The sequence below is a fragment of the Neolamprologus brichardi genome, chromosome 15 (assembly GCF_056152115.1).
Source record: "Neolamprologus brichardi isolate AB-2024 chromosome 15, ASM5615211v1, whole genome shotgun sequence".
Taxonomy (NCBI): domain Eukaryota; kingdom Metazoa; phylum Chordata; class Actinopteri; order Cichliformes; family Cichlidae; genus Neolamprologus; species Neolamprologus brichardi.
The window spans coordinates 13806089-13826549 of NC_142118.1; the positions used below are offsets into that span (position 1 = coordinate 13806089).

The 20461-nt window shown below is 38.9% G+C and overlaps 1 protein-coding gene across 1 annotated transcript in view; it reads left to right on the top strand.

Moving 5' to 3' along the window:
* ppp2r5a (protein phosphatase 2, regulatory subunit B', alpha isoform) overlaps window positions 1-20461 on the top strand; it is a 57515-nt gene that overhangs the window by 12963 nt on the left and 24091 nt on the right. The window contains exon 3 of the mRNA XM_035908438.2: window positions 14602-14798. Coding sequence (XP_035764331.1) covers window positions 14602-14798 — 197 coding nt within the window. The remainder of the gene's footprint in view (window positions 1-14601; window positions 14799-20461) is intronic.

The following is a 20461-nucleotide window of genomic DNA, read 5'->3' on the forward strand; positions in this document are numbered from 1 at the left end:
AAACATCACACACTCTAGCATATTGTGTTAGCTTCTCATTGTCTTAAAAGCAACTGTATCTGGGGCCCTTTAGAGTGACATGAAAGAACACCAAGATGTGTTGTAGTTTAGCAGCTGAGGCAGAAAAGGGAATGCGCTGCCTGTTTTGTTCACCCTTTCTCTGTGCACAGCCCTAACCTCCTTCGGCCAGATCATCTGACATTCAGCTTTCTCAGCAGCTGTAGTACATGCTCAAATTTCAGAATAACCCAGAGGTCGTAAAGAGGTAGTAAGAAGGCACTTTGTCTGTTACGGGCTGGAAACAGTGCGGCAGTGTAAAGATTAAAATAGAACCAAGCCTCTCATTTGTGGACAGAGGAGTTCTGGCTTAGCAGTTTTAGTTCTTGTCTCAATTTTAAATCAACACTGGGCACTGGTTTTAGTATTTAATGTACTTGTAATAAACTGATAAACAGAACTTGTTAAATGGATAGTTTATTTTACTGGTTTGGACCTGAAGTCGACAACCAATAAAAGTTGCGTTCATAAATACAAATACAAACAGAATTCAGCAGCCAACTTTCACAGTCGAGCTCAGAACGATCTCAAATAACTGAATGATGGCTGATTAACATGCATACATTTTGTAAACAGACCCGTTAGCCTCAGCTGTTACTTACTAGCATTCTTCTGGTGATAGAGCATTCAGCTTCCTGTACTGTTCTGATTGCTCGCCCTATTAATATAATGCTTGATTACACTTTAGTGTGTGATCACTTATGCCAGTATAGTGTACTTGTTTATTAGAGACTTTGTTTGGACCTTAATTACTAAAAGGGGAAACTTCACATCTACTTATCATGTGACTTTCCCAAGGTCATTTTCCTTAATACAGCACACTGAGTGAAAATCATTAGTATATAATAAATAAAGCTAACCCTGGTGGCTACATTTGCACCATTATCCATTCCTTTGACTCTGAGGCAAGTTGCTTTTTCCCTCTTTCTCTTTGATCACAGTACACACAAATCCACCCTTCTAGCAAACCACAAAGTGAAATCTAACAAAGTACTTATTATTTGAAAAAGAACAAAATGGTTCATACTTTAACAAACCACAATTCTACTTTGCTTCTAAATGAAGAATGATAAATGTTGACTTGTACTGCAAATTAAATAAATGTATACAGTTGTGAAAAAGTTCTCACTGTACTCTATGCAGTCCTGTCAAAAACCAATTATCTCATGATTCAGTTGCTTGTAGAACATCCTTTAGCAGCAATAACGTAGTTATACGGAAAATGATTTGGCCATTCTTTTGTAGATTTACTGCTGGGCCTGGGACCAGGCTTCTGTTACTTGAGCCAGTTTCAGCCAAGTTTTAGTTGTCAAACAGATCAACAGATCTCCTGCTCCTTATAGTAGAATCGTTTGGTACACAGGGGAGTTCATGGTCAACTCTGTGACTGCAAGGTGACCAGGTCCTGTAGCTGGAAAAACAAGCCCAAATCATCACCCTTCTGCCTCCATGCTGATAGTTGGTATGAGATATTTGTGCTGATATGCTGTGCTTGGTTTTCATCAAATGTGGTCCTGTGACACATGGGCAGGCATCTCCACTTTGATCTCATCTGTGGGAAGGCCATCGTTCCAGATGTTTTGTTGTTTGTTCAGATGCAATTCTGCAAACCCTAAACTGTAGTGCAGGGTTTTGTTTTTTTAAGAGAAGAGGCTTTCTTGTTTGTTTGTTTACTTTGTTTATTATTGAGTTCTTTCAGGCACGGTCTGTAGAATCTAATTAATCACACATAGGAAAACATGCTTATTTAACAAGTAGCTACTATCCACCTGTTGTTCAAAAAAACAACACTACAAGTCTTTTTTTCTACAGGTGTGTCCTGTGAAAATATCCTACCTCACCCTCACCTGCTCAATTTATGAAGTTATAAGGAATCAGAAATGCTTTGAATTAAAATGCACCAAATTTCAGCCCTCCTTATGTACTTGCAGAAAAAACATTACTAGTGTGAGGATAAATTTTTCCGCATTACTCATGTTTGTGGTTTGTAGTTTAAGTTAAAACTATTCCTGAGATTCCTTCAGCTGCCTTGTGGCTGCCATGAGGTCATATTTATGCCCACATTATGTTAATGTGCAGTCTAAACAAATGTGGTGGCTTGTTCTTAAATCGCATTGTACTTTCAGCACAGTACTATCCTATCCAACCAGTTCAGCAACAGCAGTGTGACCTACCTGGCATCACTCCTGTCATGCATTAACAGACTTCAGTTAACTCTCACTTCTGTTCTTTGGTCTTTTTTTGTTTTCCCCTCCCCACATATTTCACATTCTGCACATGTTCAAGCAAATGAAACTCAAAGTAATATATTTTAGTGTATTGAAAAGAAGGCCTTCTTATGTCTTTCCCTTTGTTTTTATCTTTATTGTAAAGACTGTGTTACTTGTATAATGGGCAGGAATGCAGTCCTAAGCAGTAAAAGTTAATGCTGGGCTCATTATAAATGAGCACCTGCAGATGTGCAGACTCAAAAGCTTTTACTGTCTCTTCCCACTGTGAATTATTAGCTGGTTCTCTGAACAATTCTTAGACTGAAATTCTTTCAAAACCTGTCATGAAAGGAGGAATTCTTTTAAAGCAGTCTCAACCCCCAGAAAGCATCCCATGTAAAATGAAATATGCATGAGTAGAAATTATTATTACTACTCATATAAGGGAGATGTCTTTTTTGGTGGAGCGTCTAAAGCAAGCCTATTCAAATGGCGGCCCGCGGGCCAAATGCGGCCCAGAAGCAACCTGCGAGTGGCCCTGCCTGTGGTCCTAGCAGAAACACAGAGAAAACGCAAAAAATTAAAAATTCCTAGCCTAGCAATATTTGACCCACAATGCACCATGATGTAAACATATTAAACAATCATCATAATATATGATGCGACAACAGCATGTCTTTCTCAGTCCAAAAGCGCAAAATTGACAATGAACCCTGCCTGGACTGACAAATACTTATTCATTTTACTGCCAAATCCAAATGCCAAACCAATGTGTTTAATTTGCAGTGAGTGTGTTGCTGTATTTACGAAGGCACCACAATGACAAACACCAGACTATCTACACAAACTTTCCAGAGCAATCTCAGGAGAGGGCTGCAAAAGTACAGTTTAACTGCGAGTTTAATAATCTTACAACCGGAGTTGTACTACCATGGTGAGGGTCCTGTACAGTCCAAGAGAGAGTTGCAGCAGCTTTCCTTCGTGTTTGCTTCTTGGCGAAGAAGAAAAAGCCTTTCAAAGATTCTGAAACAGTGAAATACTGCATGCTGGCCATGGTGGATGCGGTGAAAAGTGACGAAAAAATTAAAGTAAGTGTGACATCTGCTATTAAAAACGTACCCCCTGTCAGACAGTTCGTAGAGTTGAAGTTCTGGCGTCAGACGAGTTTGAAATGCTGTTAGATGACCTGAGGAAAACTGATGTAATATCTATAGCAGGAGATGGGTTCAAAATGTTTTTTTTATTATTATTATTTCAAATGTGCAAAAAAAATAGTTTAGTTATAGTTCCCCATGGACCTTTTGGTGTGCATTTGTGAGAGGTCACCAGATTTACAGGGGAAAAAGGAATAAAAAAAATTTACTTGTTTTTCAATACAGTTGTGTGGGTTTGAAATTTATCATGATCTGCTGCTTACTGGCTGCAAAAAAATATCTGGCCCAGATAAATTCCTCGGTTTGAAAATCTGGCCCAACTAACTTCTTAGTTGAATAGCCATGGTCTAAAGGTTACGTCAGTTCAGTTTGTGTTATCAATTGGTAATTTTACCACACCAGTCTTAATCCTAAGAAGATTTTTTTTCTTCTTTATTTAACTAAAAATAACTTTATCATAGAGCTGAGCGATAGAACGATAACGATATGTATTGCAAAATAACTTTTTCTCGATAGAAAAATGAAACTATTGCGATAGACCTCATCGCTCTCTCTCTTCCTCTCTTATAAAAAAATGAATAGCCAATACAAATTAAGCAGCACAGAGCCGAACCAATCACAGCCGCAGCGTCACGTCACGTAACTTGTTACGTACAGCTCAAGTGCCAAGCCGCACATGTGTATTTGTTTGGGAAGCAGCCAGCCGAAGTGCGGCCGGGTAATGGATGAAATGAGTGTGCCTACTAGAGAAAAATCAACCGAGAGCTTGGGTGACCAGGTTACCGAAGAGAACACAGATGACGGTTGCAATGCCGGAGAGATTGTTGAAAGGAAAGGCCAGAGAAGTTCCGTAGTGTGGAAGTATTTCGGCTATTTAAAGTTTGACAAAAAACAGAGTAACGCACTGTAAATTGTGCCGAAAGCATGTTCCCACAAAGTCTGCAAATACAACAAACCTTTTTTATCACCTGAAGCAGTGCCACCCACTAGAGCACGCTAAATCTCTGACTGAAAGCGCTAATTCGTCGTCGAAAACAACCAGGGGAATCCCTGCGAAGCAGCAACAGTTGATTGAGTCGCGTCTTACCATATGACAAAAAAGCTAAGAGACATAGCAACATAACGAATGCCATAGCTTACTGTCTTGCTAAAGACATGCTACCAATAAACACGGTCGACAATTAAGGATTCAAGCAGCTAATTAAGGTAATGGATCCTCGTTACCAACTCCCTGGACATAAACATTTCTCAGACAGCGCTTCCAAAGCAATATAAAATAAGTTAGTCAATTTTGTCTCTTCTTCTGTAAAATAAACTAAGATTTATTTTTAGAATTAATATTTTGTTTCTAAGTGGAACTGACAATTTAGTAGTCTGTTTTGTTTGTTCTATTTTGAAACTTAAATTCTTTAGCGGCTACCTTTTGTGTAGTTTGTAATATTTGCCTTTATTTTCCCTAAACTGAAGCCTCATTTTAAGTACATCTGCCCTATTGAACTTATTATGGGAAATAAATATTTAAATCAAAACAAGCTGCTGATTATTTCACATTTTACTTGTGAGCAATGGCACATTTAAATCTTACAAATATAGTTATTTGGCTTATATCGTGATCTATATCGTTATCGCCTGAAATGAAAAAAGCATATCGTGATATAAAAAAAATCTTATATCACTCAGCTCTACTTTATCATCAAATGTTAAGCTGTAAGACATGGACTGCTGGGGAAAAATATTAATTTGTATGGTTTTTTTTGTTTTGTTTTTTTTAAAAAAACAACAAAAAAAACCTATGTCTAGGTTCAAATGGGCTTCTGGAGCATTGCCAAGATAATTGCACATCTAGGGTCTCAGGATAGAAGTTGAGGACTAATCTGTCACTTCAGAGGTCACCTGACCTGCATGCCTTGCCTCAGTTTGTTTTCGTGTCTTTCCGCTAAGCTTTATTTCTGTGAAGTGTTGATGGGCATCAAAAGCCCAAGTATTAGTGTAAAGGGTTCTTAAGGAGTTGATGTAAATATATTTGGGGACTCCCAGTGTTTCTACCATCATGATGATTGTTCCATGTTGACAATGGCGATGTGTCCTTATAGTGTGCCTGTCACACATGCTGCCTGGGGCACAGAACTGCCCTGCTCATATGTTCAGTCTGGACCACTGGACAAGAGTAAGGTTTAAATTTTGGTCTTTTTCCTGTATGTTGGCCTTAAAAATGAATTACATCATCTTACTGATGAATACTGTATCCCCAGCCTACCACAAATAATAGATAAATGATTAATAATCAAATGTTGTTGTTTTTTTTTAAATGTTTTGAAGTCCATTAATTTTTTTTTTTGTTTGTTTTAAATTGTGCACGTGTTTGTCACAGTTGTGTCTAGTGAGATATGCTGACTTGTGTTGGGTAGTTTCCATTTCTGAACTGGTACCTAAACATGGATTTAAGTACCCAACAGTACCTTTCTTTTGGGACTAATTTTGAAGTAATTAGGTCTAAATTTTATGATACAAAATTAGTCCAAGTCTTAATTGAAATATTTTTGTTAGATATTTACATCTTGCAAACCGCACCAGCTGTTTGGTTGCTCTCTACAATGTCTCTAACGTTGACGTCACTGTCACATTATTTGAATGCTATAATATTAAGCAGCATGATCACATACTAAGGTTTCAGACATACATGTTGTGTAATGTGTTTGTTTAACATAAACGGCATGCTAGCAAGAAATTTCATTTCAGTCTGTGTAAAAATAAATAAATAAATAAAAAAAAAATAAAAAAATAAAAAAAATGCTCATCTCAAGTGGTTGAAACAGAAATGTAATCGGCTTCTTTAGGTTTGTAAAGACATTTCACCTCTCATCAAAGAGGCTTCTTTTTTTCTAAAAACGTAAGGTGGACAGGTATTTAAACTCTAGTGGATGTGTCCCCTTTGGAGGTAGCCCTTGACCTACTATTAATGTTTCATCATTAACAGCCAAGGTGTGAAAATAGGGGTGGGCCTTCACCATCAGGGGTTGGTGGCGAAACCACTGTGAGACCTTAAATTACTAATTAGGGCTGGGCTATATCATACCGTTCACGGTAATACCGCTGTAATTTTGGGCAACGATAGGAAAATGAAATATCGCAATAGAATATGGGTAAAACACGCATGCGCAGTGCCTATGTTTACATATGCACATGGCGGCGATGCAGAATAAGACGTCGGAAAAAGCATGGCGGCGAAAGCGGATCGTTGAATGAAACGGATGAACCAGAATTGGTTTGTAAAAATGCTGCAACTTCAGTGGTGGCACTGGTTTAGCTTTCGTCTGTCAGATACACAACAAAGCACTATTTTTGGTAGAGCATGCTAGCGGGCCGTCGTTATTACAGTGTTGTTTGGAAAATACGGCACACTTAAAATCAATCCTTTTATTTTTCTGAAAATCGACAGTGCGCCTTATAATCCTTATGTATGAATTCTGGTTGTGTTTACTGACCTCGAAACGATTTTATGTGGTACATGGCGCTCGAAAATCTGTCAAATGTTTTAGTACGACTTTGCTAAGCTACGAAGCCACACCGCTTGATGGATTGTCGGAGCATTACGGCTATATTAGGCAGGCGCCTCGCGGAGTGATACGTATTGTGCTTCAACATAATATTACCATATTGTGTGTATAACCTCTTTTAAGTTTTGTGGATATTATACATGGTTATGCTGAGGATATGTTGGCCAATTTCCACTGGAAATGCCTTTTGGTTAAACTGTCAGCAAGGAATTTGCACTGTTACATTTTTATATAACTTTAATGCACATAAAAAACAGCTGCTTGTTTAAGTGAAAATACATTGATGGGGTTTTTTGCACTAATAAAGTTGTGGAGTTGTAAAGTATTTTGTCTAGTGTCAATTATATTGTCAGTTATATCGTTATCGCAAATTTTCAAATGTATATCGTGATAAATATTTTTGGTCATATCGCCCTGCTCTATTACTAATGCTAGTAAAAATGCAAAGTTAAAATGTTAACCAGCACCATGAAATAAGTGTGATATCTGTTTGATGTCTCACTAAAAGTCATCATCATGCATGGGTTCAACATCTTTTGGGGTGTTATGCTTCAGTGAGAAATCTGTCGTTGCTGCATTGTAACCGCAGACCCCTCTAAACTCTATGGTATAACCCTACCTAGAAATGCACCTACATGCCGTGTCGACATAGCACAACTAAAGTGAACCAGCCTGTTCAGCACCGTGGATACCTGCTGTGCCTTTCAGGCTACTCTTTTGCCAGTTTTTGAACCTAACAGTGACAGAATAACAATAATCATCTCAATATAAGGAATCAAAATCATAGCATTAATGAGGACTCACATATGTCAGGAAATTGCTGATGGCTGAAACTGTTTAAATGGATCTGAGGAAATGTACAAAGATTTGGAGAAACTATAGGGACAGAGATGTTTTCCTACTCTTCAGCTTTTAGATATGTTTTGTGTTTGACCTTGTTTCCTCAGATTAGATGTGTTGGCCAGTTTTGCATTTTTGCACTACAGATATTGTATTAAAACTTTGATAAGCGTAACCACAGCGGAGAGCGTTTTTCGCTCACTGCCATTGCCATGTGTGTTTCTTGTTCTTCAACGTGCTGCAGGAGTGATGACATGTTCTTTCTGTCTTCCTAACTCAGTTGGGCTTTGCTAATGAAAAAAATACATTGTTGAAGTTCCCCATCTCAGGCTGTTCATCATCAGCTTCATAACATTTCCACAGCATAATTAAACAGCTTTATCCCAAAAGAAAGGGAAACCTAACCTTTATTTATTTTACAGGTTATTAGTTAATGGTTTGGCTGTTTAGAGCCAAACACTGAGCCTGAATAAACCACTATGCAAGCCTTAATATCAAAGCAGGGACGTGATGCATTCCCTCATAGTGTGCATGAGAATACTGTGAGGCACTAAGTTCTTTTTTGGGGGGGATTTGAGAGAGGACACTAAGTGCTGTAGCTGCACAGTGGTATTCATCAAAATGTAAATAGAGGTTAAACACTTGAGTTCAGCTGTTACAGCTTTTTATAGCTATGTCAGCAGCGTGTTGTTAATAAAATCACCTGCAATAGTGTGAAATTCTATTTTAACTTTATATCCGATGCCAAAATCCTCCCTGTTTGTTCCCTCTGAATACTGCTTTTGTGCTTTCCCGTTGGACTGTTGCCCTTTGCTGCAGAGCGCTCTTCATCAAGGGCACAACAAAACACTCATTGGGGCAATGAAACATGGGATGCTAAAATGGAAACTGATTGTGTAACTGCAGTAATCTCAGTACATTGTTTCTTTGTGTTCCAGCATCAATGATATTCAGATGATATTTTAAAATTCTCCTGTGACAACTGCCCACTGTGATAAAACCAGCCATCCTGCATGTTGCAGTTGGCATCAAGATTTGCGCAGTCTTTTGTGTCTGGCTAATATCAGAGGCTGACCTACGTAGGACTGAATTTGGCTGATGAGTTCCAACTTTGGTTCCAAAATGTTTTCGCATTGATTAATCCTAAAAAGTGATAGCAGAATTTTACTTTTAGGTGCTCTGCTCAGAGATCCTTGGATATCATGACCATATTTAAGCACAATTTGCCTTTGTGATAAGTCAGGTCTTCTCATATTTAATAGAAGGTCACTGGAAAGCTGTTGTGTGCAACTAAGGGCCTTGGACAAACTGATACCCATCATCATTTCTTATCTGTAAACCTCTTAACAACTTCCTGCAGGGTGGGGCAATTAAACTAATTCAATCTGAATGATTAGGTTTTGACAATAGTCCTAGTGTTTTGTCTTGTGTTTAAATTGTTGTCCTCTTTCACCGAAACTCAAAATGAAAACCCAACTGACATGTTCTATTCAGCTCTAACCTACAGGATTATGACAGTGGTTTGATAGTTGAACATAATTTAAACAGGTTGGCCCCCCACCAGGAAGGTGATGTTATTGACATTGTTTGTTTATTGTTTAGCAGGTTCCCTCAGAAGTTATAGATATATTTGGATCATATTACCAGAGGTGAGGTGTAGCGTACCTTGGATGTAGTTAACACAAATCCACACAAATTGAAGCAGGAAAAAAATTGCAAACTAATGTGGACCCAGATATCCTGCTGGATGCAGGGGCTTAGTTCATTGTGCGTGCGTGCGTGCGTGCTTTTGATCAGTTTGGGCTGGTTTAGTTTCTGTGGATATGAGGGAACACAAGATATTTGCCCTGTGTGCATATTAATGAGAGCCCTCATGCTCATAAATCACTGGGTGCATGTAATTATGTACTCTGCTGGAACGGATGCTTCTCTTATTGAATATTGAACTTGTACAATCTGTGCAATTAATTGTACAATGCTTCCACTTCAGCTCTTCATCTCCTTTTACCATAGCTTTCTGTAAAACCATGACTGTGTGTTGACTCTCTGTGCACGCACACCCTAACATTTTATGGTGTCTTTTTTGTTTTTTGGTAAAAGGACAGTTAAATTTAATGTTATCAATGCAAAAGGTCTAAACATGCTTAGTGTATGTACATAGTGGAAAAGGTTTTTGACATTAAAAGTAAAACGTGGGCACTATTTGGAATATTTTCATGACTTTTCATTCTTGTCAAGCTATTCAGTGAACACCTCTACTCCATATGGTAGCATGTTCATTTCTAGTGTTTCTTCAATAAGTTTTTTTCTTCTTCTTTAATTTGTGGCTCATCTGTTCGTGGGTAATTGAATAATTCATGCCGTGTTTAGACTCTGCAGTTCTGTGGTTGTGGAGCTGAGATCATATTTCCTGTTTTGTCATCAAATCTGGTCTTTATTCTTCTTCCACAGTACAGTGTTTCTGTGAAACAGCCTGAGTTGTTCATGCAAGACATTTAAGTGTCTTTAAGATGATACTGAAAATACATTACACTGGTCACAACCCAAAACTGCTGCTTTTAAGAAAGTCACTGCTGTAAATACTTCTGCAAATAATACTACTACTGCAAAAACTGATGTAATTGTAGGGTTTGTTCATAACAATGACACAGTCCTGACCAAACTTGCTTTGTTTCTCTAAGTCTGATGCTCAAAAACGCTTGAACGGTGACAAATCCTTCAGATTTTTTTTGTTTTCTTTTTCTTTTTTTGTGGTATTTGTCTGTCTACCGAAGCCTTAAGAAATTTGACCAATGTAAAATGGAGCCCAGAAAATACTGTTACTAACAGTTTTGTGCAACATGTGGTTTCTTCACGACAGCGGTCGGCAACATTTAGTCTGGTGTTGCTAAATGTAGAGCATATGACATGCTGTCTTACTTCAGTATTAGAGTTTTCAGCAAACCAATCATCAGTAAATTTTTGGAATTAATCTCTGGATTTTTTTTTAATTTTTTTATTTTATTTTAAACCTATTTTCTCAAATAATGACGTCTATTCTTAACTGCTGTGTAAAGCTGAATAATCATGATTCCTTTCTCTGTAATTTAAAGGCCCTCTGTCTTTTCGAATATGTTCAAAAAGGTCAGTAATGAATAGTTAAACCTATAATTCAGGGCTCTTTTTGTTCAGCCATCAAAATTCACTCAGTAGAGGCATTCATACTCAGAAGATTCAATAGTTCAGTGCCTGCAGAGATCAGCAGAGACGCAGTTAAAGCCATTTATGAATTTTTTACTGAGCTACCAAAATTGACTCTAAGGAATAATTATATATCTGTTTTTCTTTTCAACCCCAGATCCACTTTGTGACTCATGTATGCCGTTTAAATTACATCAAGACAGTGTAAGTGATTTTCTAAAGTTGTGTAGGATTAGGGTTTAAAAAAAAAAAAAGTGACTACTGTTGGCTATACTAAAGTCACTCGATATACAACAAGAGTCCTGTTTTATCTTTAAGAATAAAAGGAGTGTTTGCTGCTTTAAACTTTGCATCTTTGGCAGCTTGATTAATTTGGTATTTCTGTCTGATCTCGCAGATGCTTTCATGTTCTTTGTTCTCGTTCATGGCTCCTTGGTTCTAATGGAAATATTTCCTTCCTTGGTAAGCACCCTAAGGAATTTGTGCACTAATGCATCTGTATGCGAAAGGCAAAAATAGCTCCACATTGGGGATAGCATCCACATTGTCAGACTGTATCTAGTAGGCCCAGCCATCCTTGGTCTCGGGAGAATAAAGACAATCCCTATAAAGAGATTAATTTTTTTTGCAATCTCTTACACAAAAAATATTCTGAGTATGCGAAAACAGACAATGAATGGTTTCTGTTTACATTAAGCAGTGGCAGAGAGCTTTTCTGTATGACCATAAAAAATCATAAATGAATCGTACTTTTGAGAGAAAAATATTCTTAATGCACTGAAGAACGTTTAACTTTAGACTCAAAGGAACAGAGGTGCGTTTAGCAAATACCTTTGTTTCATATTGATAGATAAATGGATGACTTGTATGGGTGGCACTGAAGCTACAGCAATGATGGGAAGAAGAGAAGCGTATGGAGAAGGAAGGCAAGGGCTCATTATCCCATGCATATCCCATCATCTGTGAAACATGGTGGAGGCAGTGTGATGCCGGAGGGATTATAGCTGCCAGTGGAACTTGGTGACTGGTGTTTATTGATGATGGTTGTAGTGGCAGAATTGTCTGGAGCTATACTTTCTGCTCGGATTCAGTGAAATGCTCTAAAACGCCCAAAAGCAGTTTAAAAAAACAATGAAGTCAGTCACCTAACCGCAACCCACCGGTTCTTAAACTTGTTTGGGATGTTCCAGTTTGGTTGGGGGAAATAAAACTTCACAGCCCACAAACCCTGTGATCATTAACAATGGAAACAAGTTGAATGATACCCCCCCACACTATGTTTATCCAAGAAAAATATGCACCTGCGGTTTGACAACCACTGCCTCAACCTCAGTGAATATAATTTTTAAGTTGCTTTAAAGGTCTGCATTTCAGTCCAGAGGCTAGTGTTCTTCCTTCCTTCCTTCCGTCCTTTCTTTCTTTTCTTTTTAATCCCTCCAAGACAATGATTTACTATCCTTTTAAGCTGAAATGACAGTTGCTGGGAACCAGTTAGCCCTGATTATTCCAATCTCATGTTTTCACTATAGGTTGGCTTGCTGGCTGGCCTTGAATGCAGTGGTCCTCAGTATCAGTCTGTTGCTTCCCTATGAGTGTTTCTTTTTCTGTTGGTGGATGTACACAAACAAAAAGGAACAAAAAAGCAAAACTGTCTGGTACTTTGAGCCTTAGTGACCACTGAACACCATATCTGTACAAGTTGCTATCACTTCTAGTCATCAGCTGTCTTTACTTCCAGGTTAACATCCAGACACCTCTGTATAAAGTGGTGCATACGTCGTTTAAGTCAGGCCAGATTACTTTGACTCAGCTGACATGCAAACTCTTATTTTGTTCTTGAGAGTACTGTATCATTTACTTCCTAAGTCTTAGGAGCATCAGGTAACTGCTGTTGTATATCAGTACTATAATTCTAGGTGCCAGCTCGAAAGGGCAGCAGCATTTAAACTTCTAGTTGAATAGCCCCACGTGTCATTACTTGAAAAATAAAATATTTGCAGTGGGGAAACGTACTTTTATTTTGTACATAAGCTGTATTGCTCTTTCTTGGAGGCTTAACTCTGTGCTCCTCACTCCCTAGATAATACTGTGTGTTTAAATCTAGCATGACTGCCCAGTGTGATGGCACCCCGGCTCACACATGTCTACCATTCACCGGGAGGAAATGTGAGCTATCCATGGGTCATTTTAACCACAGCACATCTAGGCTGCAGGGGGCATCATGGCCCTTTTACCTTTCTTGTTCCAGTTTGGTATTCTGTCTGCCCTTTCTGTATGGAATCCTTTGAGATCTGATACTTTGGAAAATTGGCATTAAGGCAAAGTTGTTGTTAACAAGTAAGCATTGGTACAGTTACACTTCCATATTGAATTCACTCTGAAGAGCAGCCAGTGGTCTGGCCAGCAGAGTTCAGTTGTATAAGTACCTCGTCAACACTGCTGGAAAATTTTCACTACGTGTCAAAGTCATTGTGAATTTTTGGCTCTGCCTCACTGTGAGATCTCCACATGTCTCACCATTTCATGGGGGTATTGCCTGTTCAGTTATGTAATATCACTCAATAACACAGTCTCTGACCCTGGCTGCTCATTCTGTTTAAAAGATTCTGTAGCAACAGACTGAGAGACCACAAATGTGTTTGCGTGTTTTAAGGCTGCAATTTTATAGTTTTAATGATTTGGTAATTTATTATTTCAACTGTTCTGTCTATCAAATATGATAAGATGATACGGTATTACAGTGGCCCTGAGGACAAATGCAGTGCAACTTAGCAACATAACAGCAAATGGAAAAGCTCTATAAGAGCACACAAAACACAATAGAAATTGAATGAAACACATTAGAAGTGCAGCAAAACAATCTCACAAAACAAAATAAAAAGTCTTTCTGCGACTGATTAGCTTTTTTTTTTTTCTTTCTATTTGTCTGTGTTTTGTTAAATTGCAGTCAGTTTGACTTCTCATGGCCACTGTATGAATCACATAATAAAAACTCAAGTTTCTATCAGCTCTCTTCATTTCGGGATTAGTGGTGTCAGCATAGGTTGTAGTATTTGCCTAAAAATATGGCTTAAAATTAATCGATTGACAAAAGTTTTCTGGTGATCAATAAATTAGTGCAACATATATATTGAATATTTATACACATGGAGGATGTAGATCTGTTTTATTCTGGTACTGCTCACATGGACTCTACTAGAGAAGCTTTGCAAAATAATCTTTATTTATCTGATACATGGCCTTTGTCAGCTCATCCACTGCCTCATGTGGGTGGAGCTTTTGTTCACACAGTCAGAGCTGAGTTAGGGATATCTGATAACGATGACTAGGTTGCCTCTGTATGGCAAATACATTTGTTGTATTGTCCGTCTGATCAGCAGAGAAGCTGTGTACTACTCATACTGTATTGTTTTGAATTGCCCATGGATGCCGAGAACAAAATCAGCCTAGGCAGATGTCCTGTCACACAAACAACTCACACCATTTACATCATTATTCCAACTTGACTCATATCTATAACTTGTTTCAATGGGGAATAAAATAAGGCTTTGTAGACTATATCAGCAGTGAATCAATGTATTTCCTCCTTTTGTGTGATTTCAGATGCCCCGTCCACAGAGCAGCAAGAACTGTTCACCCAGAAACTCCAACAGTGCTGCATGCTCTTTGACTTCCTGGACTCAGTCACTGACCTGAAAAGCAAGGAGATCAAGAGGGCCACACTTAACGAGCTTGTGGATTACGTTTCGACCAACAGGGGCGTTCTGGTGGAGCCAGCATACCCGGAGATCACGAACATGGTGAGGTTGCACATATGCATTTCAAACAACCTCATGCAATTCCCTAAACAACAGCCGCAATTAATCCCCACCTGGTAATTATTTAATAGAATAGATGGCTCATCTCTGTGTCCCGGTGTAACATCCTGTACACTTGAGCAGGATTAAAAATGAAGGCTGATCTTGTGTTTAGTGCCAGCAACGCACGAGGTGCATGCTCCTGTCCTCATGCAAAACCCTTTTCCATTTTAAGCACAAAGGCCATATTGTAAACACAGAAAGAGCACAATATTATTTGATTTATTTAAAGTTTGCTTTCTCTCTGCCCTTTCCTCTTCCCTGCTCTCAGGCTCTTTCACCTTCCTCTGAATACAAGTTGAGCAGTGTTTGTTAAAGTAGAACACATATGGAAAAAATACGGCTCGAGGACTAGAACTGGCCTGTGGGTTGTCTCAGCCCAGCCCTTGATTTCCTCAAAGCAAACATTCAACCCTTCCGGCACTTCTCACTGTGTATAAACAAACCTCTTCTGTGATGAACTACAGAAAAGGTAGCTGTATAATACTTAATGTTTGAATACAGCCCATACGTTTCTTTGTTTTTTAAGAATTCAGATTTTATTTACTTTAAGGGTAGGAATGTTTCTCATTTTAGGGTTTAATTTTGGTGTCATGCACATTTGCATTTCCGCAGTCAGGAGCTTTGTGGCATCATTTAAATTGCAGCATGAATTGCTAAATGTGTAAGTATAGTTTAGTTTTTTTGTTGTTGTTTTTTTGTTCCCTCCCCGGGCTCTAGATGGTCCTCAGGGAGGAAACTATGCACATAGTCACGATTGGTGTGCATATACTAGATAAGGCAAAGCTCCTTTATCACCTACCTAACATAAGTCTCAGCATGTTGCTGTTATTTTGGGGCAGTTGATTTTAAAACAAAAGTTTGCGCAGTTTCAGTAGACTAAATCCAACTTGCTGAAGGTATTTTTTGATAGTCATGGAAGATCAAAACTTTCTTTGGAATGTGCTAGTTTTCACTCTGGGTTTAAGATAAGATATGTGCTTCTGTTCCTTGTCTGGTGTGACTGCTCTCAGAGATTCAGTTTAATTCAGTTTTATTTATTGCCCCACTACATACCAACAGTTGGCTCAAGGTGGGGGGGGGGATGCAAAGATAAGAGTAATACTCAAAATATCATATGATTCAAAGGTAAGAATAGTGAGCTGGACATACTAGGTTTTATCATGGTATAGACTTGTGGTTGCAGCCGGTGGCCTGAGCAGCCCAATTTCCTCCCACAGTACAGTAATGAGTCATGTGCAGCATTTAGAAACACAACAGTCACTGCTGCAGTGATTCACTCCACACTGCAGATCATCATGATGGATACCAGTGAGCACAGGCACAGCTGAGTCGAGGAGTCTACTTACTAATGTGGGCAGCAGTTCATGTCATGCTTTAAAGCTACTGATTTAGGGTTTGATTTATGTGAAATTTGTAACTCTTAAGGTGTTTTTAACAGTGCAATTACCCAGTTAATGGTTTAGCGGTAGTAGCACGTGGGAAGTCCATTGGCAGTCCATGGGCAGCTGTGGACTGCCTCTCTACCTGCAGAGAGTGTCTGTTGTCAGATGGAGGCAGTGTCAGAAGTACAGCCGGTCTGTGGGCCACTCCTCTTTATGCTGTTGTGGGTGATCTTGAACAATAATATAGACATAGGTTTCCGGTGGCTGGGGTGCAGTGACCTGGTTCTGTCTGGGTGACCCTTTTATTTTCTTTTTCATATTTTCTTTTTCCTTTGGTGTCTTTCTTTCTTGTCATCATAATTCAGTTGATAGAAATATGAAATGCATTGCCAAACCCCAGTGTGTCTTTAAACATATAGTTTATGTTCTGTTCTATTTTTGAAACTAAAACAGGAAAAGAAACCAAAAAGCAAAACTTGTTTACAACTGTACCTCTGCAAAAACTAAATAATGCATATGCCAATGCTAATATGTCTTTAGGGTTCAGGATCTTTTCCCTTACACACTGATTGCTTTGGTCAATTTTAGCTGTAATTACATCACCAGCACACAAACTTCAAGCTTCCTCACCATGAAAAGAGAAATATTACGCTGACTTTTCAGGTTTTTGTGGTTAAACTTTTAATGCTCTCACAGTAATGGCAAGTTGTGATCTACTTGCTTAACACCATCTTTGCGCCACCTGTCTTGCCTCCATGTTGCTCCATGCCTGTAGGGAGGGCACAGAGTTGACTAGCTAAACGCATATGCATGCACACATGGCATATATCCACACTTTCGTGGTAAATAAAAGCTTTTTAGATGGTTATTTTGCCATCTGCCTCAGCGTGGCATGAGAGATTGCTTCATATTAATTCAAAGTAATAAAAACAAAACAAAAGAATGTGTTATAATTTCACTCCTAGAGTCATCATAATAAATCATATTAAGCCATTAAAAAGCAATAGATGTGTGGTTAATTTATAATTTATACACAAGTTATTATTTATTTGCATGCTCATTAAAATATGCTTTGATCCGATCCGTGCAAAATATGCTTTTGCACTTTTTCAATCATGATGTGTGAAAAGTGTTTGAATGAAAAGCGAGGAGAGCAATTTAAAAAAAACAAAACAAAAACCCCCCAACTCAAATCAAAATGTAGTGATGACCGTTTCATAGCAGTAAATGTCAACGCTGATGCAATTTGTTTAGCGTTTTAGTTTGTAGAAACATGGTTAGTAAGACACCAATCAATCAGTGACAGCTGCGCCCAGCCTCCCTGTATGTCATGGGCCATGTAGAGCAGTAGTTAATGGTAGACTCAAATGCACGAGTCAAAAAGAGCGTATCAACAGGTTTAAAAGTCCTTAATGCACAAAGTAAATATAAACTGAGAGATGACTTTAAGATGACTCTGGGGAACTGGGGCAGACCACAAAGGAGGAGAGAGCCAGTATTCTGGGAGACTCGAGGAGTTATTTCCCATGATTTTTCACAAGGTGTTTTCAGTGTGAGTGCGGAGGGTTCAGGTTACCTGAACTCACTTTAACTTAACTCTACTCTGCTTCGGTAGTTTTTCATTTCAGTTGAGTACCACTACATTGTCAGTGGGGTCGTTATAGCAAGGCTGTCCAGAGTTCCCGTGACCTCATTTGTATGCAACACAAATACAACAAAACAATGTAGGACATTGAGGGATACAGCGCACTTTCATTTTAACCGGGCCAGACCAGTCTAACTGTGCTTTCTATCAGTGTAATGACACATTTAAAGTATGCATTTAATCCCTGACAAATCTTACTATGAGAAAAAGAAGTTGAGTTTCAACAATATGCTAATTTTTCCCACATGACAAATGTGAAAAATTACTGTAGTTAGCTCATGGCCTAGACAATTGTTCAGTAGATACTGAAAATAGGAATAGGTAATTATTTATGCCGAGTTTCAAATGTGGCGGGTTTGATTCTTGTAGAGAAGTTGCTCCCATGACTCATCCAATGAGGTCAGTCCCTGGCCAAATCAGTGGTATGCAGTCTTTCGACGTAACATTTTCAGCTTGACTCAGCTCCCTTGGAACCCTGGCCGAATAGGCAACAAAAATGTACAAAGTACTACCATCTAATGAAAAACCCTAAAAAACGAGTAGTTGAGTTAACTTGAGACAAGTAGGTGCTAGTGGAAAAGAAGCATTAAAAAGCTGAGGGAAAAGTCCTGAGGGAGAGGCCACTACTGTGTTTTTTCTGCAAGAGCAGAGAACATCGGAGGGTGAGCAGGCACGCGAGTTGAGAAGGTGAACCTGCTAAAGGTGCTTGCAGAAGTGAGAAGTGGAAGTGAAAATGGGTAGCTGATTCTGGTAAATGGTCCACATTTCACTTAAGGAAGCAGGGAGACAAAGGAGTTAGCGCAGGGAATCGTCAAGTTTGCAAGAGTAACATAGGTAAGCGTGATTTCCAGACTAAGGAGACAGACAATCGGGCAGAGACTGGGTGCACAAACAGGTCCATAAATGCAGGCTATTAATGAGGGTGATAAGTAACAGGTGGTCAGGCTGCAGTGTGGAAGTCCGGGCAAACCTCTGCTCAGCTCCTTTAGAACCCGGACAGAGTTGAGGGACCGGAAAATGTAATAAATAAATAAAAAAACAAGCCAGTATAGGACTATGAGACTGTAACCTGCCCTCACCAGCAGGTTATCAGGTTTGTTACTTTAAACACTCCTGGCATTGTCATTTCTTTATAATCTCATTTGTCAGTGCTGCTTATAATAGAGAAACATGGGTTGAGCTTAAAGGGTAAGCCTAGTTCACAGCTGTCTGTACAGACAGGCTTCTGAAAGAGGTTAGACAAATAGCAGCGGCACTATCAGAAAGCTGGTTTGATAATAGCTCTCCTGCATACTCCATGCTTGGCGTCACATGATAATGAAGAGGTGAGTGTTTAAAGTGATGGCAGTGATTCTGCTGCAGAGAGGACTGCTTTGATCACAGGAGTACAACAGGAAGATTTCACATCTGAATGAAAGGTGGTTTTTGCCTTTTCTGACAGCTCTATAATTAGTGTTACTTCACCTCTGTCAGACAGTTTTGATTAGTTTGTCATATGGAAAGACTGCAGGTTTAGCTGAAAATGAGATAACTCCCCTTTTATTCCCTTGAACTCCTACATTTTTCATTCACTGCATTCAGTGCTTGCACTTTTGCCACATCCTCCTCCCCCTCTCTCATCCTGTGTGTTGCTAGGTGTTGGTTGCTGCTGCGCTCACCCTAAGACTGACCCAGCTTCCCATCATCAGCGAGCCTACGCTGGTTTCAGCTGCAGCACCGTCACTTAAGAACAGCTCCCCCCCCCCCACGTCACTTTCACACGCTTCATTTTCCCCTGCGTGAAAATTTCTCACTCGCCTCCCATATTTGCCATCCTCCTACAGTATTTTGTCTTGTTTTGTCCAACTGTAGTTATTTTTCAATATTGTGTGGTGACTTGGGGAATTAAATAAGCATGCCTGCTGCTTGCGTGGTGAAATATGTTACATAGACGGTGTGAATCAGGACAAAGAATAGCCAATGAAGTTACGGCTCTTCTGAGATGTTAAATACCTTGTTCATTACTCTTGAATGTTGTGGGCATTTGGCTGTCATCTGATTTCAGCTCAGTCAATGATCTGTCTCCAACCAAGAAAAATAAAAGTTAATAGAGGTCATTTATCTATCTTATCAACTTCGGCATAGTCTACAGATCAGTGTTTCTTCTAAAGGACCGATGAGGAAGTCAGATGCACAAGTTTCATCCTTCATCCGTCATATTTAATCTCATTGAAGTAGACATAAGTGGACAGATTTCAGCTGAATAGACACAATGTTATTAAGCCATATCATATTTTCTGGGTCCCTTAAATGTTTTTTTCCAGGTCCAAACTCCTCTTCAGGTCCCAAAGTCAAACAAACACTGCAGCAACACTGAGAGTTAAAAACTGTCTGAATTCTTTCATCTTTAATAAAACGATCAGCATTGCGGCTCTACCAGGTGTAACAATTAAGTTTAACATCCAGGCATCCACAAAAACAGAATTTATGAAATTTAACAGAGTTAGAAGTTAGCAGGAAGTTGGTTCACTAGTTTTTACCCAAACATGATATACTATGTTCTGACTGAGAGATTTCTGAAAAAATTCTAACGTACA